Source organism: the organism of the source record quoted next, unplaced genomic scaffold, assembly GCF_019419815.1.
Source record: "Pyrus x bretschneideri cultivar Hongxiangsu unplaced genomic scaffold, Pyrus_bretschneideri_v1 Contig8, whole genome shotgun sequence".
NCBI lineage: Eukaryota > Viridiplantae > Streptophyta > Magnoliopsida > Rosales > Rosaceae > Pyrus > Pyrus x bretschneideri.
Genome location: NW_025999820.1, coordinates 1,851,514 through 1,875,462, shown reverse-complemented (window position 1 = coordinate 1,875,462; position 23,949 = coordinate 1,851,514). Strand labels below are relative to the sequence as shown.

The following is a 23,949-nucleotide window of genomic DNA, read 5'->3' as shown; positions in this document are numbered from 1 at the left end:
TTGGAACATTAACAGAGTATAATTTATATAGAAAAAAATAATTTTTACACTTAGACGCATTTAAATAAAGCTTAAAAATGCTATAAACATCACATATATGGAATTGTGGCAGCAAATACTTCACAATCATAGCTTATTTAACCATTGTTGCTGGACCAAAATTATACTCAAACTAGTAAATAATTAAACATCAGGGACGTAGGGCTCAAAGAGCTTCACACAGGGATTTGCATCGTACTGCATAATGTCGGCTGCACGCTCAAACTCCTCCCTTAGAACTTTTATGCTGTACTTGTCCACCACTCGACCCAGGTCGTGGGATATCTCGAAAGGGTCTTCTATGCATATCAGATGCCGATCATTCCCAACCCTCCTTGTCCAGTCCTTTTCCCGCTTGCTGAACATATTAACATCACGGCTAAAGTTGGTTAGTTGCAATTGCAGGTTCTTTTCTTTTGGGTAAATAATTACAAGAAAGTTCTTAGTTGAAGGTTTCAATTTGCAATAAGTTGGACAACTACAGCTCTTAACCACAAGCTACAAAACCTCTACTGACGATGGGGGCAACAAACTATAAATGAAAGGTTTTTGGTTCAACTCTGGCTGAAAAGTAATTCAAATGACATTCATCAAAGTAATACTTTATTCAGAATCCATGGGTTCAACAGACTAAGAGTTCCCCCTAATTCAATCACTCGAGATCAAGCAACTATTGATGAATGAAACGCTCAAGCATGTCTGCTATAGATCCTCAAAACAAACTTAATATTTGTCAAACGTGATCTGTGAATACATCGACTAGATTCTCTGCTCAGTGTAAAACACATAAAAAAAAGATAAAATATTACTGAAAGGTAATTAGATATCTCATGGACATGAATCAGAATATGATATATGAGCACATGAAGTCCAGCACATTTGCATAAATTTAGCTTCATGACGATGCAAGACAGTGGCATCTACCTATTACTAGCCTAATATGCAAATGTTTCTCTCAGAACATTCAACTGATGACAATATACCTACTGTCTTTATTTGAAACACATTTGATAAATATATCAATTAATAATCCATTCAACTAATATCTTCAATTACTTACCTTAATAGAACATAAAAGATTCTATATCTCACCTGATTAAGCTTCCCGTACGAACAGAAATAACAGAATTTGCATAATCATGGCTATATGCCCAGTAATTGAAAAATCCCCACACGAGTCTAGCAATAGGTTCCTTGTTATGGGACCCAAAATCTCTTAGTTTGTCTACTTGATCAAAGAAAGAACATTTAACGTTCTCTACAGTGACAGAGTACGTTGTTTGCATTCCCTGAAAGAGAAAAAAGGTTGTGCTTAAGCACCGAAAAAGAATGATATTGAAATGATGTCCATATATGCCTTGATGTCCTTTCGTTGAAGACGTAAACTAGGAAGTAGGAACACATACCTGTAAGCAGGGGAGAATAGCAGGTCTGCGATGTTGTAAGAAATGAATGCACATCAAAACATACCTGAAATTAAATGAAAACATTAACAATTTCAAGGTAGCTGGCAAAAAGTCATAAACATTCAAACCAAAAGTTTTTGAATAAAGCAAAGACTCTAGGTAGAAGTAGCCAAAGTATCTTGTGTCGAAAAAGTGAAGCAGAGTAATCGAATCAATGTCAATGGCATCTATCACTGAAGACTTTTTACCACTAATTTTGGGAACGAGAGATTCAGAAGTTAACTTACGCATAGCTTGATAAAGTTCCATGGTAAGTTTCATTGACTCCTCTTGACTTGGCCCAATGTTTCACAATAAAAGCCAATTGCCGTAATCTTGCATCAATTTTTGCATAATCACGAAGAAGCTTTGTATTTATGACAGCCAAAACATTGTTGATGCATATGTCACAGGAGATTCCAGTGACAGGATCCATAAGCTTTACGATGGGAACCCTAGCACGTGTCAACGCCTGACAAACAGGAATACTTAAATAACACATAAATATTATAAAACTCTAGGAGAATTAAATTACTGGAAATACCGTTGCCCATGGTAAATGGATTGCTTTGATAAGATACAAGAAGCATAATGTGCTTGTGTATATTTATATGGTGTTTCATGAAAATCCTAAAACTAGATGATATGGGAACTGTTCCACCATCCTTTCACAGTACATGCAGGATAGGGGACTTCATAAGCCTCAGGATTGTACGAACACCAGCTTGTCAATAAACAAACAAAAAGGCTGATGCATTTCCTGGATTTGAAGGTGAAGATGGAGGATGTCAAGAATCCCTTCCCTGATAAAAACATATTGTTTTCAAACACCTCCCTCCCTCTCCCTTTTTTCAAAAAAAAAAAAAAAAAAAAAAAACGTTTCATAATTGATTGCCTAGTTGGACATTGACAAAACAGCAATACAAGTTACAGAACCGCAAGATGAACACTCAATAATAGTATAACAGCCCTAAATCTTGCATATCAGAGTCTAGCGTATAAAAATCTGATATCATCATGAATACCAAAGCCTTGCATCTTAAAAGGATTCCGCAGGACAAGAGATAATTTCCTAAATCTCCTACTTCCATAAATCAACCATGAAGTACAGGTGGCCAAACAATATTTTGCATAGGTAAACCCCCAAAGCAGGAATAGCGACTATATTAGGGACTATAATAATGTACAAATTCAAATACAGAAAGTTTCCCTTATCAACTGAAAGAAGGCCAGTTGCTCAAATGAAGGGTAATTCAGCTTTTGTTTTCTGCACCATCAGATAATCATTTTTCTCATTATGGTTAAAATTTAGCCCCTCAAATAATTTTATATCTATGTCTCAATGTAAGAAGCACATCAGTCAATACAATGACCTAAACACTGCAAGGAGCATCCGTCAAGATTTATAAATGAAAAAACTAAAGTTTTATCCATCACAGAAATTCATGAGGAGAAGGCACTTTGATTCACCTGCACATTCTGTAGATTGTCTGATTGCAAAATATCTGCCAACCTCAATAAGAACTCTGACTTGTTAATGTTTGCCTCATCAATTGCAAGACAGAGATCAATATCACTTTTAGAAACCCCAAATGAGTTGCCACACGATCCGTAGATGTATAGTCGAGCTTCAGGCCATTCTTGAGTAACTAACCTCTCCAATAATGTAAACAATTGCTTCTGCTTAGCCTTCTCTTCCTCAGTTGGTATCAAGGAATCATAAATTGAAAGAAATGGAGCGTTTAGCCTGTCTATGTCCATGCGACATTGCATCTGTCTTTTGAAGATCCTCGTTCTTTGGCTAAGTAGATGTTGTCCTCTGTTATCTGATCTTGACTCCTGATAACAAAAACTATAAGTAATTAACATCTAAACTATTCATTACTTTGAATAATTAAAGAATACACATACGCATACAACCTACGGCATCTTATAAGGACCTGACTTGAGAATCAGTGTCTCAGCCATTGGATTAGGTATGAATGGCTAAGATACACAGCAGATAATAACGGGTGTAATGCTTCTTAATCACGATCAACAAGTGATGTCCCAATAAATCTCCATACATATTGCATTAATTGTTGTTGAGCAAAAGAGTTTGGTCTAACCCAGACTGCATATTCAGGCATGACTTTCACTTTTAACACTATCTATGCATTAACTTGAGCTATAACATTAAGTCAGCAGGAACAAATTTACTCCCCATAGCATTCAAAACCTTTATATGTATCGTAATAGAAACAAAGTTTTAACCTTTTCGCGCGCATTATGGTGTTGCTTTGCCTCATTCTTTTCATCCCTGTCATCATCAACGAACTGTTGGCTTCCATCTTCAACGTCTTTTCTCGCCTTATCTCCATGTTGTAAATTCATCATCGACTCTTCAATCTCCATAGCAGAAGCCGAATGGAGATTGGTGCCAGTGGGCAGACGAGGCTCATCAGGCTGTGCATTGAACCCCAATCCCCGAGCCCCATTGCCTTGAGTTCGACCATCTTCATTTGCCAATCTTCTCATTCTCTCATCTTCAAAAGAAACATCCTTGTTCCTCACAAATTCACTCGAACTCTTCCTATCCCTATCCACATTATGCTCAAACTCCCTCCTATTCCCAGAATTCCAACTCCCTCCTCCCCTCGCATTGTTCCCAAACCCTGGCGGCGGAGCATTCCTCTGAAACTGCTTTCCCCTTCCACTTGCACCTCCACCTCGCCGTTCCTGCTCCCGAGAATTGAAATTCGAACTGAAATTATCGTGATTCCCATGCCGGAACTCACTGGAAGTGGAAGAATTGTTAGAACTCAAATTGAGATTCCTGTCGAAGCTATTGCTGAGCTTCGAAACCTCAGAGGAAATGCTGGCATTTACTGAACCTTCGGGGTTTTGGACAAGGTCGCCAGGCAAATAACTAACCTTAAGCTTTTGATCTTGATGCTGCTTCAGCTGGGCAAGGTTTTGGAGGGGATTATTGTTTGCACTCTGAAAGCCGACTAGATTCCTCAAATCCTCGAGGTTTCCCGGGAATTGGTTTCCGGCGAACTGGGGAAAGGGATTCGGGGGAGAGGAAGACGGATAAGGGCTTTGGGGAAACCCTAGGAAGTTGAAATTAGGAGGGGACTGCGTGGACCAGAGGTAAGAAGGGTTGGGGAGTTGAGGGTGATGATCTTGGCCGTTGGATGATACCCACGGCGGCATATGCGGGAACGGGAGTGTGGGTCCCACCGCAGCGACCGCCGGATCGAGCACCAGAGGCGGTTGCTGTTGTTGTGGGGAGGGGGACTGGTGGTGGAGAAGGTTGGGCTTTTGTTGTTGGAGCAAGGAGAGGAGGAATTCGCCGCCGTTAGGGGACGGGAGAGGCGGCGCGTCACCTCCACCGCCGGCCATTGGGGTGGGTAAGGGCTGGGAGGATGAGTACGGGGTTAAGATTGTTCAGTTTTCAGAGCAGTCGCGAAGTGCTAAGGGAATCTCTTCAACTCTGAAGTGAGAGAGTCAGAGTTTTTTTATTGGTTTTGATTGGGACCCGAATAGAAAATAGAAGCAGTATTGTTTGATAACAGTTTACTGTCACGTTTATGACTTGATACAAGGAAGTATGCTTAAAAGAAACTTATGTCTGATTCAAATAACTTCGTGTTTATAATTGAAATTATTTTTATTGTATTTGTAAATATCGTGCTTATAGAAAAATAATTAAAGTTAAATAAACAATTTGTAATGCTTTTACTATTTTGTCTACGTATTTTTTATAGTTTGATAGCTAAATGAACTTAGTTTAACTTATTATTTGTACAACAGTTCTAATCATAAAATAAAATTTTATGAATAAAAAACGAAGAGTTTTGAGTAGAAAATCCTGTTTATTATTTGAGTAACCAAGTATTATTCTACAACATAAGTGCATCATAATCATCTCAATAATGAATAGAAACTCATACTCAAAACTTTTTGTAACTGATTTACAAAACTACATACTTTTTATCGAAATTGGTCTATTATAAATTACTTTGTAAATATCATCTTAGCAAAAAATAGATAAAAACTAAAGTAACTTTAGTTAATCAACAGTAGCATATAGATCAACACTTCGTTTAGTCAATCAACTGCAGTATTTTGAACTATCTATCTATTTAATCACGTTAATTAAGTAAACGATCTTAGTTTTAATTGATTTTTTTTTTCTCTTTTGCATGTATGAGCGTTTCAAAGTAATTATTATATGACCAGTTTTAATTATAGCACATATTTCTACGAATCAACTATGAAGAATTTTGAGTAGGTATTTTACCATTATTGAGTAGCTAAGCATTGTTTAATAAACAACCGGGGCGAGGTCACCTTGTCATTAGGGTGGTCATTTGACCATTGTAACCTTTAAATGATTCTCATTAAAATAGTATGTATTATATTATAATTCTTAGTGATCTGCTATATTCTTACATATTGACCGTTGTGGCCACTAAACAATTTAACCCTTATTTGTTAGTTTGACTGCATAGTTTCAATATGGTAGAGTTATTTGTTACCTTTTTGTCTTCTTTCATTATTTACTATATTTATTTATTTATTTGTAGAATATTGACTACATTTATAATATTTATAAAAATAGGGAATTACACAAAATGAAAAGGTAATTGATCAATTGGCATTAAACTTTGAACATTTCCTCCAAAAAAATAAAAAATAAAAAGAACCTTTTAAACTTCTCTTATTCAGAGAATCGGCCATCTTCAATTCCAAGACAGGTAACCTTCACCAGTTTATCTTTGCAAATTTTTTTAATCAACAAATCAATTAGGTAATTCTTAACTCTTAGTTTTCTTTGTCATTTTGTTGTTTATATATCGAGAAAGGCAACATAGTAATATATATAGAGAAAGATATCTTCGATAATAATGACAATGACATGATTATGAAAAGATTTCAGACTATGAAAATTCGTCGAGGGCCATTGTAATTTTAGTAGAATGTTTAATGAGTACCTATTAAGACTAAGGATTGTATTTTTATATGAGTTTTTCTTAGTATCTTTTAATCTTAAAGTTATTTAAAGTTGACCTTCCTTCAGAAATTTTCTGGCTACACCACTGATAATCAACATTGCTTTTAAAATTGTTATTGGTACTTGTTAGCCAAATTTTGCACAAGATGATGGAATGAATATGCAAGAACAAAACCAAGGAAAGATCATGAATCCAGGCGCCCGGGTGGGCGGTTCATAACGTAGGTGTTCCGATGATCAAGTCAGAAATAAATGTTTGAGAGTAAGTTATATATTCTGAAAGAGTTCAGATTGTCTAACCATCTGAGAAGAGTCCAGTGGCCTACTTATAGGCGTTTAGGAGTCGGTTTCAGTGTTCTGCCATTTGAGTTGTTAGAGCAGATGGAGTCAGAGGTAAGGCGCGAGGTCCTATTGCCTTAGTAGCATGAGACAAGATATCATGTGTCAGGTGCTTAACATGGGTCATATTGCTATTAGTCTGACCAATCAGACCTGCAATTAAGATTTGGCAATTGGGATCTGATTAATGATTGATCGTATCTAGTTAGGGGGTTATTGGGCACTATGTGTAGTATCTTCGATACTAACTCCAGTTGGAGAGCTTAGGGGCGGCGGACCACGTGGTCTCATGGAGGCTGCCAGAAATACTTCTAAAAATGTTGTTGAAGTCATTGTTGAGGGTGTTGATAATGATGTTAACGTAGTTGTAGGTACAAGAAGAGTTGTCGTTAGATCCACTGAAGGGCCTCTGGAGAAGTGTTTAAGGAGGACTGAGTGGGCAAAGAGCCTTCTAAGAGATCCTACATCTGGAAGCTGCTAACTGCTAGGACAACTAGTGAGGGAGTGGTCATTGCGCATCCTCGCGACGTCCTTGAGAACGGATTGCATTGTTGCAACGTCACATTGAGGAGGGCCTTAATGTGGTAATATATACACATTACGCATTTATATATACACATTATTTCCTCATATGTATATACACATTACTCACTCCAAAATGAATCAACAAAGTGAGTAAGCAACTTTATTGTTCTAATGAGTTAGAAAACATGGTCTCACAGTACTCTAAAAAAGTTAATCTGCAGAATGAAAATGTTTTTAAGTGCTTATAATAGTCATTTTATTCTAATAGAGATTGGTATCTTATGAAGAATGTTTTTAAGTGCTAATAAAGTCTTATCTTATGATGATTCGTTTTGGTATGTAAGTTGCGAATTCCAACTCAAAATAAGTAATTAGGTATGAAAATCCTAACATGCAAAACTAGTAATATGGTTAATTTTGTAAGATTAAGTAGCATTATTGACTGGGTATATGAAACTAATTTCTGTGGCAGAGCTGCTAAGGAAAAAGGGTAGTGTCATTCCCTTGTACAAATTGCCCTTCTAATATAAGCGAAAGACGAATACTAGCTACTTTATCCTCTTGCCTTCTCCTACATCCGTCCCCCTTAATGAAATATAGGAAAGACAAATTAGACAAAGTAATAGAGGAAGGAATAAGAAGATCAACTGTATATCAAGCCATAACCAGCCCTCGCTAGCTTGCTTAGTCCGACTTTGAAAGAAGCTAAAGATGACCAAACTATGTAGAGAGAAAATGGAGCCACAATATGTTGAAATTTTTTAGATCAACGTGCCCGGAGGGTCATACTCTAACGACACCGATACTGTCCCTAACTTTACCACTTGCTGAATTCGTCAGGTGTGGGGTTTTACCACAAAAGGCCTTGATATTAGTTAGAGTGGGGTAATCCTACTTAAAGTCATTACTTTTCTTTAACCCCACCAATGTAAGATTGCTAACACGCCTCATCACTTGTAACCCCATTTAGTGGTTCACACGTGAAGATCCACACATCGGTAATTGAAACTCAAAGGTCGACTCCAATAAAGTCCAGCAATTGAAACTCAAAGGTCGGCTCCAATGGAGTCCAAACTTGTTTTCAGTCTTTTTCAGAAAGTGACTCTTAAGAACTCAGAGGTCAACTTTATATTAAGAGTCCAAGCTTGTTTCCAAGCCCACACTTCTTAGAGATCGACGGGCTCGGGGGGGGCCCACTCTAACGACACCGATACTATAACCAACTTTACCACATACCTAATCCCTCAGGGGTGAAGTGTTACCACAAAAGGCTTTGGTATTAGTTAGAGTGGGGTAATCCTATTTAAAGTCATTACTTTTCTTTAACCCCATCGATGTGGGCTTGCTAACACGCCCCCTCACGTGTATCCCCATTTAGTGGTTCACATATGGAGATCCACATATCAGCAGTTGAAACTCAGAGGTCGGCTCCAATGGAGTTTAAACTTGTTTTCAAATTTTTTTCAGGAAGTGACTCTTAAAAACTCAAAGGCCGACTCTATGTTAAGAGTCTAAGCTTGTTTCCAAGCCCACAGTTCCTTGAGATCGACAGGCTCGAGGGACCCTACTCTAACGACACCAATATTGTAAGATCCCACATCACCCAAGGGAGTGATCCTTATATGTATATTCCCATCTCTACCTAGCACGAGGCATTTTGAGAGCTCACTAGCTTCGGAGTTCATTGGAACTCCGAAGTTAAGCGAGTAGCGAGCAAGAGCAATCCTATGATGGGTGACTCACTGGGAATTTCTCGTGTGAGTTCTCAGAAACAAGACCGTGAAGGCGTGGTCGGGGCCTAAAGCGAACAATATCGTGCTACAGTGGAGTCGAGCCTGGGATGTGGTGGGGGCCCGAGTCGGGATGTGACAGATATTGTCCCCAACTTTACCACATACCCAATCCGTCAGGTATGAAGTTTTAACACAAAACGCCTTGGTATTAGTTAGAGTGAAGTAATCTTACTTAAAGTCATTGCTTTTCTTTACCCCTACCGATGTGGGACTGCTAACACGCCCCTTCATGTGTAACACCATTTAATGGTTCATAGGTGGAGATCCATACATTGGCAATTGAAGCTTAAAGGTTGGCTTCAATGGAGTCCAAATATGTTTTCAATCTTTTTCAAGAAGTGACTCTTAAGAAATCGGAGGTTGACTCTATGTTAAGAGTTTAAGCTTGTTTCTTAGCCTATACTTCTTGGTGACAAGCCTTTGGCTTGTACGAGTTTGTAACCGTGATTCTAATACCATGTTGAAATTTTTTAGATAGATAGGCCTTGGGGGCCCCACTCTAATAACACCAATACTGTCCCCAACTTCACCACCTGCTCAATTTGTCAGGTGTGGGGTTTTACCACAAAAGGTCTTGGTATTTGTTAGAGTGGGGTAATCTTATTTAATGTCATTATTTTTCTTTACCTCCACTAATGTGAGAGTACTAACACGCCCCCTCACATGTAACCCCATTTAGTGGTTCGCATGTGGAGATCTACACATCGGCAATTGAAACTCAGAGATCAGCTCCAATTGAGTCCAAACTTGTTTTCAATCTTTTTCAGGAAGTTACTCTTAAAAACTTAGAGGTTGACTCTATCTTAAGAGTCCAAGCTTGTTTCCAAGCCACACTTTCTAGAGATCGAAGGGCCCAAGGGGCCTTACTTTAATGACACCGATATTGTCCCTAACTTTACCACATACCCAATCCGTTAGATGTGGGGTTTTACAATAAAATGTCTTGGTACTAGTTAAAGTACGATAATCTTATTTAAATTCATTGCTTTTCTTTACCCCCACCGATATGGGAATGCTAACACACCCCCTCGCGTGTAACCCCATTTAATGGTTCACAAGTGGAGATCCACACATTGACAATTGAAACTCATAGGTCAGTTCCAATGGAGTCCAAACTTGTTTTGAATCTTTTTTAGGAAGTGACTTTAAGAACTCAGAGCCCGACTCTATGTTAAGAGTCCAAGCTTGCTTCCAATCTCGCACTTCCATGAGATCGACGGACCATGAGGACCCCACTCTAATGACACTGATACTGTCCTAACTTTACCACATGCCCAATCCTTCAGGTGTTAGGTTTTACCATAAAAGGTCGCGGTATTAGCTAGAGTAGGGTAATCCTATTTAAAGTCATTGTTTTTCTTTACCCCCACCGATGTGGGACTACTAACACGCCCCCTCATGTGTAACCCCATTTAGTGGTTCACACGTGGAGATCCACATATCAGCAATTGAAACTCAGAGGTCAACTCCAATGGAGTCCAAACTTATTTTCAATTTTTTTGGGGAAGTGACTCTTAAGCACTTAAAGGTTGACTCTATGTTAAGAGTCCAAGCTTATTTCCAAGCCCACACTTCCTGGTGACAAGCTTTTGGCTTGCATGGGCCCGTAACCTTGAGCTCTGATACGATGTTAAAAATTTTAAGATCGACGATCCCGGAGGTCTCACTCTAAACCGATACTATCCCTAACTTTATCACCTGCCGCCATTTTCTCTGATTTTGTTGATCAAGATATGGTCTGCATTTTCTCTTTTTCTAGTGTATTTGAGATTCACTAATTCAACCTCAGATGTTTGTCGTATTCATCTCACATATAGAAGCAATGTGTACAGCTTCGATTGAAGAGTTTGACAACGAATGCTGTATAGGATAAATACGCAGGTCGGTTGTGGAACTTCTACTTTTGATTCATTTTGGTATTTTTTTTCCTAACCGCCTTTCATAAGTGGAATTTCTTATCTTCATTTTTCCAGTTTTATTGAATTTATTTTATGTTCATATCTTTCCTTTCGTTCACAAGATGATGCGTGAAACAATTAATTAGCAGATTGCATCATTTGGTTTCTAACTCTGTTGGGTTCTTAATATGGATTAGTTGGTTGTGCTTATAACATATTAGTTAAAATGTTAATGCAATATGAAGTTATTGTGGTTTTGTAATATGAAGTTATTGTGGTTTTGGCATTCTTTAATTCCCTCCATTTAACTTACCTAACAATTTACTTCAATTGTTTGGAGTTAATTCAATTATACTACACATTTGAGGTTTTTTCTTACTACAACAATGTCTGCTTAATTTCAAAATGGTTTCTTAAGTTTTTTTGGCAATTGGCATTTGTACGTGACTTTAGGGTCGATCAAGTGCACAGTGATTGCTTAATTTCAATTGATTTTTTTTTAGTATGATTTCTTTTAGCTTCTGTTTTCTCTTGGTTGTTTTTACTGCACATTTGGGTTTTTCAATTGCAGGATCATCCACAAATTTGTACAAGAAACAATTATGGAGAGATGGTTCAAATAAACAATGAGATTGATAGTTTTGTATTGTAAAATACTACTTATCACATGGATTAAGGGATTAAGGTGTAAGTTTATGTTGGTACTACATTCATGGTAAATATATACAGTACTGTTTGTTAAATGTTTGTAAATGTCTTGTATCTTCTCATTATTTGAAACTTCGATGCATTTCCAGATCCATTGTCTCAAAGGGTTAGGAACATGCTTGCGAAGGTAATATTAAAGAAAATAAGTTAATATAACATGCTTGCGAAGGTAATGTTAGAGAAGATAGGTAACGACACTAAGGTGTGTGAGAGAGTATCCACATCTTAGGGGGGACTTATCAATAATAGGTAAAAGCCTCTCTCGCATGCACAATTCGTAAAACAATTTCTTACGAAACAACAATGTATGTGTGCATGCTTATGAAGAATGACAATGTATGTGTGCATGCTTGTGAAGACTGATAGTTTACAACCATAAGATAAATGGGACCTACACTTTCTAAACAATTGTGACCCTTCGATTATTTGTCTTACAAGTACTGTATACATTCTTTCTTTCCACCAAAAAAAAAAAAAACAAAGAAAAAAAAGGCAAACAAAAAAAAATATATATAGAAAGATTAAACCCTGCGAACTCAAGCGGTGGACGATGGAAACTACCCATCCAACACTAGCGGTTGCAATGTTGCATGATGGAAACTGTACCCTATTACCAGACGTTCATAAGGCTTTAACCGGTTACTCTGTCCAACTATTCATACGAAGGGGAGAAACGAACTCAACTGCATAGACCCCTCTATCAAATCATGTTTTTTTTTTTTGGCCTTCTTCTTCATTCGCCATTCAATTTGGTGCTTTCTGGGGAAATGATGAATTAGGATCAACAAAGTACTACAATTTGCAGGTACCCCTTTATCAAATCATTTTTTTTTTATATTTTTTTTTTATTTTGCCCTTCTTCTTTATCCATTGGTGCTTCTAGGGAAACGATGACTTACAATTTGTAGGTCCAGCCACCAAATCCCCTATTTTATGTGATTTAAGATATTGGATGTTATCATCTTCTCCCGGAACCCAACTTCCCAATAAAAAACCGGGGTTTATTTTCACTCTTTTCATTTTCTTTGTTGCTTGCAGATTCGTGAAAAGAATTGTGACTACAAAATGGAAGCTCTGAAAAATTTCGTTATGAAATTGGAGCTCTCTCGCCAATGATTCGAGTGGGTATTGATATCTTCATTTTCCATTTTTACCATTACCAATTCAATCAAAACCTATGACATGCTTAATTATCAATAGAAAAATGGCAGAAGATCATACTTTTAGGGAAAAAAATGTCGAACGTGTGTGCTTTTGAGCCAAAACTTGATTTTTGTTTAAATTTACAAACTTTGAGCTGATTTTGGAAAAAGGGTTTTCTAAATAACACGTATTTATCTAATGTGCTTGTGTGTTGTAGATTTTGGAGTTCGTACGAAATGGTGATAAATCTATGTCGGAAGTGATGGACATTATGAAACAACTGCTGGGAAAGTAGTGGTATGAACTGTGAAGGATTTTGGTAATGGGTTTTGAAAAGGAAACGTTTATATCTAATTTATTTTCCATTCCTTTATGCATGAGGATTCCTTTATTAATTTTTGAATGTTAACGGCAATTCCTTTTAAAGTTGATGAAAGTAAACTTGGTGGCACATAATAGCTAGGTAAACCAAACTTGGTGGCACACTCTGTGTTTCATTCAACTTGGACTTGAGTTTCTTCATTGAAAGGCAAACCCAAGCTTACATGTTTCCATATTAGTTGTGCTACTACTTTGCCTTTTTTGTGCTTATTTCTTTAGGCAATTTGGTTTTTACAATGTGCAGGCACTCCAAATTTTATATAGCTCTTATGAATTTAGGATATTTCAGGGAATTCACAAGCTGACCAACAGTATTACTTTTTTACGACAAATGTTTCTTATCATCTATTATTTTTTTATGGTTATCTTTTCCAGTCTTAGATTTATGAACTTAATTAATGACTTTTAATTTGTCTTTAAACCATAGAAATATGCATAACTGGTATGACCATAACTGAAGTTCCCCATGAAACAACACCATCTTCTCAAATCTTTCATCAACGTGTCCCCATAAGTCGGGCTTCCCTTTCTCTATTGTAGATTGAATGCAATTTTGGATTAAAGTAAGGCAACACAACCTAATACATATTGGTCCACAAATCATCAGCTAAGAGAGAGAAAAAACCGACATAGCACTATGTTGAAAAAAATTGGATGATTTTGGATGAGTGAAGTTTGAAATGGTTTAGGATATTGGGGTAGGGAAAAACCCCAAGTCCAGTTCTGATTGTTCACTCTTTTCATTTTCTTTGTTCCTTGCAGATTCATGAACAGGATTGGGATTACAAAGTGGAAGCCCTGAAAAATTCCGTTATGAAATCGGAGCTCTCTTGCCAGTGATTCGATCGGGTATTGATCATATCCCTTTTCCATTTTTACCATCACCAAATTGGATGTGTGTTTTCTCTTGATTTCAGTTCTTGGTTCTATCCATTTTGCACTCCTATAATTTCCTAAATCATTTGCAGATAGACTGACATAAAAAAACATAGAGAGAGACAATTATGGAGTGTATGCTGATGCTTATTTAACTGAATTTTTGTTTTTATTTTCATATAAAAGTGTGTTTTTACCAATTGGTTTGCAACCCTGTTATCTTTGCAAAACAATGCCTCATGTTTATTATGATCATCTTAATTAGTTAGACTTTCAATTTAATGTCATATATGTATTCTTACTCTTCAGCTTAATATTATGACGTGCTATGACTTGGAGAGATACTATTATGTTTGACACTATTTGCCCAATTAGTTAGACTTTCAAAAATCTTGGTTTTACAGAACATGATTAAGCTTAACTGTTTTATGATGTAATATTTATAGCGTTGTCAAGAATAACCTCAATTATTTCAGTTGTCTTGGCTTGGTCTTCTCTTGGCCGATTCTTCATCAACTCCTCCTGCTTAACCTCAATTATTTTAGTTGGCATTGGTTGCGGACCCATTTGTCATACAGACTTATTGGTTGCAGACCCATTTGTCGAGGTTTGAAGAAAAAGGAAGGGGGGGGGGTGGGGGAGTGTATCCTTGCCATAGATTTTCTATTGGCAGTGAGCCTTGAAGAAAAGGGAAGGTGATAACAGTGGAAGAGGTGGCTTTTTGCTTTTGGCCTTTTGTTTTCTTCATTTTGCTGAATGTTGAGACTTGAGAAAAGAACTTCTAATGTTGAACCCCAATTCGATGTGAAAATGTAACCTAATCATGTTAGCATACAAACTTGATTGTTAGTTTGTTCAATTTATACCTTTACATTTCTAAATGAACATAAATTTCCGTTTTGTATTCGCATTCAAAAACTAACACAATACACCTTTAGGGGCGCGTAGCATCCGTGATGCAAAAATTCCTCTCACACACACGTTAGTGAGTGTGAAGAGGCTAGTAAATAAATAAACACAAAGGATAGGACACGTCATCACAAAAGTTACCCACCTCTCTCATTTCTCTACGCCGCCGCACCTTCCCTCTCCCTTAAATAAATTAGGCTACAACAACAACAATATTTTTACTAGACGTGGATCAAGCTTGCTATCCATTTGAATGGTTGGTCATCCACGATGATTTCCCAAATTCCCGAACCGAGGCCGGACCATCGGAATCAAAATCAAAATGCCAGTTTACCTGTTTTAGTTTGATCTTCCACGGCTATCTATTTTCAGAGGAATAGGAGGAGGAGGATTTAACCAATCAAATAAGTTATGACCGACTAAAGGTGGCAAATCAACTCAATAGGTACCCGTTAAAATCCGTTTAATTTGATATCACCATAATATAAAAATGAGTTTGGTAGTAACGATGACGAGTAAGGTAAAATCAAACTAAATGAGTCTTAATGAATACTTACTAACAATCCAATAAGTTGATTTGTCAACCCTACATTGGATCTTATGAGTTTTAAGTAAATTAACCGCCACACAAATCTTCTATATACTGTGATGGATCTGCATAGTAACTTAGGCTGAGACAGCCTGGGCCAGAACAATATACTTCAACTATGTAATGCCCGGGCCAAGCCCCGCCTAAGGGCTTCTATTTAATTCCAAATATTTGCAAAATCCAAATATGGAATATGACACTAATAAACAATGCAAATGGAAGGACGTGTGCACATTCAAAAAAAAAAAAAAAAAAAAAAAAAAAAAAGCATAAACATGCATCAAGTGTCTTATATACCATTAAGGAAATAGAAGGAAGACTTCACTAGATCAAGTTTACATTTGGAGCCTTTGGTATTCCGTTATCCAACGCTGCGGTAAATGCTCCGTCATTACTCTCAATGCTGTCTCCGACTCCATGCACACAATCACCAGCTTGTTTAATGCAGCAACTGTACTCATGCGCATGCATATCCAAGGAGAGCCCTCAAGTCCCCAGTTGTCTTCCCAGTCCCAATTCCATTTACTTGAGATATCTCTATAACCTATCCCTGCAGAATCTTTGTCTTTATACTCAACACGGTGAAGGTGATGCGTCGTCCGCCATTCTAAGTCGCGGTCAACAACATCCGTTGCAAACTTGGCCCCGTTCGCGTCCCCAAACAATCCTATGCAATGATATGTCTTGACATTTCCATACTGGTTGCCAACATGACATTTCAATTCATTAATGCCCACCTGAAAAAAATAAAGTATAAACAACGCGTGTGCAAATAATTTATTTACCCGAAGGAATTACTATATGCTAGTGTCTTGCTTTTCAAGCTCAAAGATTTCAGAACAAGAACGAACAGTGCACTCCACGTCTCCATTAGACGTTGTTGGCCTTCAAATCGCTCTAGGTATGCTGCATATACCGTCTTTCTTCAACCAACCTCCAGTGCTTGGATCAGCCAATGCAGCGTACAAAACAGCATCGAATGCTAAAGAGATGCCATCTTCCGGGGACATATTGTATTAACAACTGAAATGATAACATAACGTTATAACGCCGTACCACTGTTGTAGCCCAATAACTGAAATAGAAATATTTTTTTACATATTGAGATTGCAATACGTGAGTAGCTCGACGAGTTCCAGTTCCACTGGCAGCATAGCTAAGAGCAAATCCAATCCACTAAGGAAACTATTGCCTTACTGCATAGTAATTGTCCAAATGCATCTCCACCTATAAATGAGTTAACCGGGCAATTGATATTTAAAATTTTTTTTTTTTTAAAAACTAAATAAAGATAATTTTATGTTTAATTTCAGATAGGATCTGTAACCGATCTCGTCACATCACGTGTCATTATCCGAAATTACAATTTTTGTGGATAGATTTTCGATTACATTTTTATCAAATCCCGTAGCGCCATGTGTCATGATCATGTAAGAATTTTGTGGATAAATTTTCGATGAGATTTTTATCCAATCATCTATAGCCTCATCCTTTCCTTTCCTCCGTATAAACCCTATATCCACAATCATAGATGGGAGAGATTTTTCATTGTGTCAAAAAAATTGAGCGGAACACCATAAGTCATTATACAATTTGAGGAACACTTGAATAAAAATATTTTTCTGCAATTTTATAATGACATATGGTGTTTCGTCCTGTGTTTCCACCACATTGAAAAATCTCTCCATAGATGAATTGAATATTTTTTTGGATGTATTTTTTATCAATTGCTTTGGACACTATCTTCCCTGTATTTTCACACTTTTTTCTCGAGTATATTACTTCCAAGATATTGCCTTTTTTTTAAATTTTCTGTATTGATCATATCTCAGTTTTCATAGAGAAGTCATGTATGCAGGAGTATCTTTGAATTGACATGACAATGTTGATCATAAGCCTTTGTTTGTTATAATAGGTCCAAACAGTTTTCCTTCAAACACAATAAGTTTTGTACGCTGGTCATGCCAACGTATGCAGCATAACTAAGCATCCAAAAGAGTATGATATAGTTTTGACATGAGGGAACGTCCATAATACTCGTGTTTCCTATTTGTGATTTTCTAGAAGCCATTTTGCTCTGTTTTATGTGTTCGAGAAAATAAATTCAGTCTTTTATAAACTTTTGCACTAGACTTGTTTGTTGGTGTTTTGTTTTTTCTGTTTCAAATTGTTATTTCAAGGAAAATGCTTTACATTAGTTGTAATAATGGTGGTAAGTTATAACCTGTTCACTGTGTTTTTTGTTTCTATTGGATTCTATCTCATCATATCACATTCTGTTCTGCGATATTTAAGAATCACCGTCAATATCTCAGAATAGATCCGGGATAATCCTTTGTTCCACAGTCTGGGATTATTTATAGATGTACTAGCAAGTGCATCAAAGATGCAGCCATCGATTCGCCAGAGAGGCCACAGTTACCGCGAGCAAACATATTAATGAAGGGGTTGTTTACCTATTAGAATATAATATATTTTTTTGTGCTTAATTCAAGTGTTTATCCTCGTGTTGCTGCTATTTGATATTTAGATTTTGATAGTGCACAGATTTTACAATTGTTGTTACTTGATATTTAGATTTTGATAGTGCCCAGATTTTACAATTTTTGTTAACTTTTCTGTTTTGACAATAGAAAATGCATGGGACCACAGTTATCGGTTTTTTTTTTTTTTTTTTTTCTTTTTTTTTTGTTTTTTTTTGTTGGAGGTATGTATTTTGCGGCTAATTCGAGTGATAGCTTTATGGATGACACTAAATGTCACATGTATTACGAAAAGGTCTATCAGTTCAACAATAGACTTTTCGCATGATTGCTAGAGCAAACATTAGTAATGATAGTCTATTCTCACATTTGAGAGAACGTTACGAGGAGGTAATAAACTCATGATAACTAGTCTTTTTGAGTGCTCAACTTTATGTGAACACTAATTGAATTTTGTTCGTCTTTAACCAAATATAGATGGTACACCCGAATCCTTTTGACAATGCAGAAGCATCCTACAAATTTGTGCTTAAAAACAAATTACAAGTTACAAACCTTGCATGTGGGGTTCAATGGAAAGGTTTTGAAATGGATTTTTCACCTACAATTTAAATTTAACTCAAAATAAATTTTATTAATTAAATTTATTCTTTTTGGGACTCAAAATATTTTAAAGTTGACTATGACATTGGCATGGAGGACGTAGTACGAGAGTAATTGTCTGGGCAGGAATTGTTGTAGAGGGTGGACTTGCTCTTACGATGTCTTGCCAATTTCATAGCCTACTTTAAAAATCTTTTGAGTTTGAAACAAAAATAAATGTAGTTAATAAAGTTCATTTGAGTTAAATTTAAATTGTAGGTGAAGAAGCCATTCCAAAATCTGTCCATTGAATTTCACAAACAAGTTAGTAACTTGTAATTTTTTTTTAAGCACAAATTTGTCAGAAGCTTCTGCGATTTCAAAAGATAAACAAAAATTCATTTAGTATTCAAAGAAAATTGACTATTTGAAAGAACATATTATCAAGAGTTTAATACCTCTTCGAAACGTTTTCTCAAATATGCGTACAGACTATCGTTACTAACATAATCTCCACCAATCATATGAAAAAGTCTATCAATGAATAAATAGACCTTTCCGTACAACATGTGACATTCAGTATCATGCACGAAGCTACACCTCGAATCAACCGCAAAAACCATTCATCCAGCAACAATAAAAGCAAAATTGTGGTCTAATGCATTTTCTGTTATCAAAATAGAAAAATTCTAAAAATTGTAAAACCTGCGCACCATCAAATAGCAGCAACACAACAAAGTGGATGAACACTTCAATAAAGCACAAAAAGTAGTCAAATATTCCAGTAATTAAACAAACTCTTCGAACTTACCGCCATTATTACTACTAATGTAAAGCAATTTCCTTGAAATAACCAACCTAAAATAGAGAATAAAAAAAAAAACATCAGCAAACAAATCTAGTGCAGACGGTTTATATGAAACTGAACTTCTTTTCTCGGATACATAAAACCAATGGCCTCCAGAAAATTACAAATAGGAAACACAGAAGGATTATCGACTCTCGATCGCGCCCTCATTGTATTAACAAAAGTTATTGTCTTTCAAAGAAAACATTTTAGACCTATTATAACGAAAACGACGAAGGCGTATGATCAACACTAGCTTGTGTCATCAATTCAAAGATACTTTCACACATAACTTCTCTATAAAATCTCAAAACTAAGATATGATCAATATAGGAAGGAAAAAAAAAATATATATATCTTGAAGTAAGATACAGCAATTGGAAAAAATCAATTGAGAAAAGGTGTGAAAATACAGAGAAGATATTGTCCAAAGCAATTGATAAAAAATAAATCCAAAAAAAGTCTCTGGTATATTTACCAACGGCTATAGTCATAGTGATCCTCCTCCGCCAGGCTTTTGCCTTGTAAAGGTGGGGAACTAGTTTGGTGATGAACTAAGTGAGGAGCAAGGTTTGTCCCGTATGTTTAGAATCTTAAATGGTCCTATAATTTGCCTGTTTGTTAGGCATGTGTATAATTTGCATTTAACAATCGTAAACTCACAAATTCACTTCTAACACAATCATCAATGATTTTTGCTGCATTTCAGAGAATAAAATACAACATAAAACTCATGCATTGCGACATTGGAAACTATCTAAAACTGAAACCATCACAAGAACATGAATGATGCTTACTAGTTATAATCGGAAAAATGATGCTTACTAGTCAATGATAAACACTACAAGAAAAGTGGGCTAAGAACACAATTGATTTGTGTCCTTTTCAATTTCATTGAGCACAAATACATATCTGTGCGTTTTGAGTATCATTGAACACAAAACTATTTTATATGTGCTCTCTAAGCAAAAGGAACACTGGTTTGTGCCGAAAATGAAGTGTATTTGTGCCTACTTGCGATGTCACCTTTAAATGTCAGAAATGAGATTTGTTTATTAATTTACGGAAGCACAATAAGAGTTTTCATGCTCTCCAATGTAATATATTTAAATTAAAAGTAGGTTTTTGTGTCCATTGCTTTTACTTTTTCCCATTTTCAGTTCTTTTACATTAGTTCATGCCTTTCCTCTCTCTCCCCCCTCTTAAACTCTACTCCTTGTCCTCCGCAGCAGTCTTCCATTCTTCCTCCCTCCCCCTGTCCCTCCTCTTTCACGCAACAAAGCCGCTGTTCACCCGTCACCAACGACCGTCTAATTATACCTCTAGAATCTTCTTGTCGTCCTCTTTCCAACTCCCAAATTTGTTTCTCCAAATTCTTAGCCAAATTTCCTCAATTTCACATCTAAGCAACGGTGATCGTGGGCTTTCCTGCCAATTTCCGGCAAAGGCTGCCGGAATTGGACCTCGATGCAAGAGGTAAAAATGATCTCTCTTTCCTCTTCCTTCTTTCTCATCTATCCTTCTCCCTACTTTCATCTTCTGTTCTGCCTCCCTCAGACTCTCTTTCTCTCGCCTCTATCTCTGTCTCCGACTCCCTTTCTCTCTCTACCTTCCTAGATTCGGTCCATCTCTTTTCCTTTTCCCGATCTGGTGGTTTTTGATGAACCAACCAAAGCATAACTCCTAGATTCGGTCTCTCTCTAGTTCTCTCTTATTTGATTTGATTTTCAAAAAATATATAGATCTATTTGATTTTTCTTTCCTACTATTGTCTTCTTCAAGCTACATTGATCTGGATTTGATGAAGGAGAATCTTCGTGTCAGAAAGATGTGGGCAAGCAAAAAAGAAGGGTCGCTGGAGGCCGCCCTAGAAACCACCGTTGCCATCTTCACCATCGAGGTAAATTCTCCTTCTTCCCAAACTTTCCCTTCAATTTTCTTTCACTTTCTCTGTAACCAAACGGACAATTCAATCCATAAAGTTTGTATCTTTGACATTATTTGTGTTTTCAAATCGTTAACAATAGCAGCTTTATTACAAACACTCGCCGAGGACTTGCAGGAACTTCATCGGGCTCGCTTGCAGAGGATATTATGACAGTGTAATTTCACAGAATCATCCAGGTTTCATATTTTCTGCTTTTGTAGTGTATATAAATATTAGATATATATATATATATATATATATATATATATATATTTTACTGACGGTTAAATTGGTCTTGGGTTAAGATTTCATAGGGCAAGGTGGTGATCCCACCGGGGCAGGAGAGGGTGGCGAATCCATTTATGGGTAAAAAAACAATTCCCTTGAATTTACCCATAATGTATTGAAATTTGCTTTATTTTTTTTTTACCCCCGATTTTAATTAGATTTGAGAACCATAGTGAAGAACTTGTTTTGTATAATGAGTTTCAGGGAAAAGTTAAGAGGACGAGATAAAACAAGAGTTGAAGCATATTGGAGCTAGCATCTTATCGATGGCGAATGCTGGTCCGAATACAAATGGAAGCCAGTTCTTTTTCATGTTGGCACCGTGCCCATCATTGGATGGTATGCTAATTTTTACCCAGTAATGTTAAAAGACTGTTTTTTACTACTATATGTGCAGTATCTGATTTTTTGTTTTACTTAATCTGCATAAAAGTGATTAAAAAGCAGTAAGCGTTTTTGCCTTAAGATGGTATGTGTATCTTGCGTATAATGTGGTTTGGTGGACTTGTGACCTGTTGACTTTAGAAGTTATTTGCATGAGACATCAGTTCATCGCTCTGTGACCTATTAAAATATCTGGAGACTGAAAAACAGTTCTTGCTATAATACCATTTCTTTGTGATTTTGCTATGAGGATTTTACGATTTGACATGCACACGCAATCTGAATATAGTTATGAGCTGTATTTGTGTACGGGAATCTTTAGGCTTTAGTTGACTTTCAGGTGACTGTAATAATCTACACCATCACCATTAGGATTCTGTTTAAGCTATAAAGTGAGTAAAGTAAAACTCCTACCCGTTTCTTGATTTCGCGTTCTTATGAAAGATTTTGACTATGTATGTTGAACACGAGGTTGTGAAGGTATAAAACCAGCTCCCTGCACTGAATAATTAAAAAAAAACCTCAGTGTATTTCAATTTTGTGACTCACGTGATTCCTCCCAAACTTGATTATCTGTATGCCCTGAATTTTCATGTGCCTTACTAATTGATTGTGATTTAGGAGTACAAATTTGTAGTAGATTTAGAAGTGGTAAATCGCAGTTTAGCAGAGGCATTTGTAGATTCAAATATCAATGTTTGTTCATTAGTTCCCCTAAGCATCACACATTTTGCTTCTTGTTTTCTAGTTTGCTCAACTTTGTCCGTTGGATCAGAAAGATATGGCCTTTGCCTTAATCCATTTGATGAAAATTTTGCTTCTGTTATTACAGAAGTTTTTTCAATTTATTATTTTTTTATGACTTGTTATTTGTATATAATGTTTGATTTTGGATTATACATATTTTTACAGGATTGACGGGAATATATTGTGTTGTAGAGGTGTACTTTACCTTCGTGCTATTTCTCATCTTTGTAAGTGGTTAATGTACCATACATTAATAAGTTTGGTTTTTATTTGCTTGAAATATATACAACATTATTGGAGGTCCTATTAATGTTTTGCTCTTATTATGTATAAAATAACTATTTTTTTATTTTTTATGAAACTTATATTTACTAAATTTCTTTCTTTTCCAGGAAGAGGATGAACTTCCTTCTACAATTATGGTTCACAGTGTCGATATGGATTTGCTTCCTTGTCTTGTTAAGGTACATTGGACATTTAGTTGTACCAATGGTAAAATGTTCTCTTTTTTGTTGGAGAAAATGAAACTCTTATTGTTATCATATATGTGTAGAGCTAATGAATTCTCAATGTTGATTGGATGTCTGGGTAACATCACTGGAAATATGTGATCCTTTCCCTTTTTCATTTTTCCTTTGGTTTGGATTTCAGGAAGGTGATTGCATAATCCATCGAGCTGGGAAAAAGGGTAAAATCAGTTATGGGTGGCTATATGTAGGAATGCATGGATACATTGATAGGAAAATCTAATTATTTGTTGGTCTTTTATCTTGAACACTTGTAAAATGTTATTTATGAGGAATATTTATGTAGTTTCATTATAGACATTCCATTTCTACTATTGGATTGCTTTTTACAGTCGAGACTGCCATCTTTGATTTTATGAAAATTTTAAATTTTTGGTTTTATTTCAAAATTTTACATTTCTATTTTTTTTTTTAATAGAACCTACTGGGCACAATAACAAAATAGTGCAAACGTGGATGGAGAAGGTCATCTGACAAGTTGTCAGAACAAGGACACAAAAAGGCCTTTATTTGTGCCTGC

The 23,949-nt window shown here is 36.3% G+C and overlaps 1 protein-coding gene and 1 pseudogene across 1 annotated transcript; one reads left to right on the top strand and one right to left on the bottom strand.

Annotated features, from left to right (window-relative positions):
* LOC125473116 (UTP:RNA uridylyltransferase 1) lies at positions 1-5,018 on the bottom strand. The gene is made up of 6 exons (XM_048575492.1): positions 3,738-5,018; positions 2,955-3,323; positions 1,733-1,956; positions 1,446-1,509; positions 1,132-1,328; positions 1-397 (listed from the first exon to the last, which is right to left on the bottom strand). Exons 1-6 carry the CDS (start codon positions 4,866-4,868, stop codon positions 184-186), a joined length of 2,199 nt encoding a protein of 732 aa, XP_048431449.1. The 5' UTR covers positions 4,869-5,018; the 3' UTR covers positions 1-183.
* Positions 5,019-21,384: 16,366 nt separating this feature from the next.
* On the top strand, positions 21,385-23,414 carry LOC125473072 (annotated as a pseudogene).
* Positions 23,415-23,949: the final 535 nt, after the last annotated feature.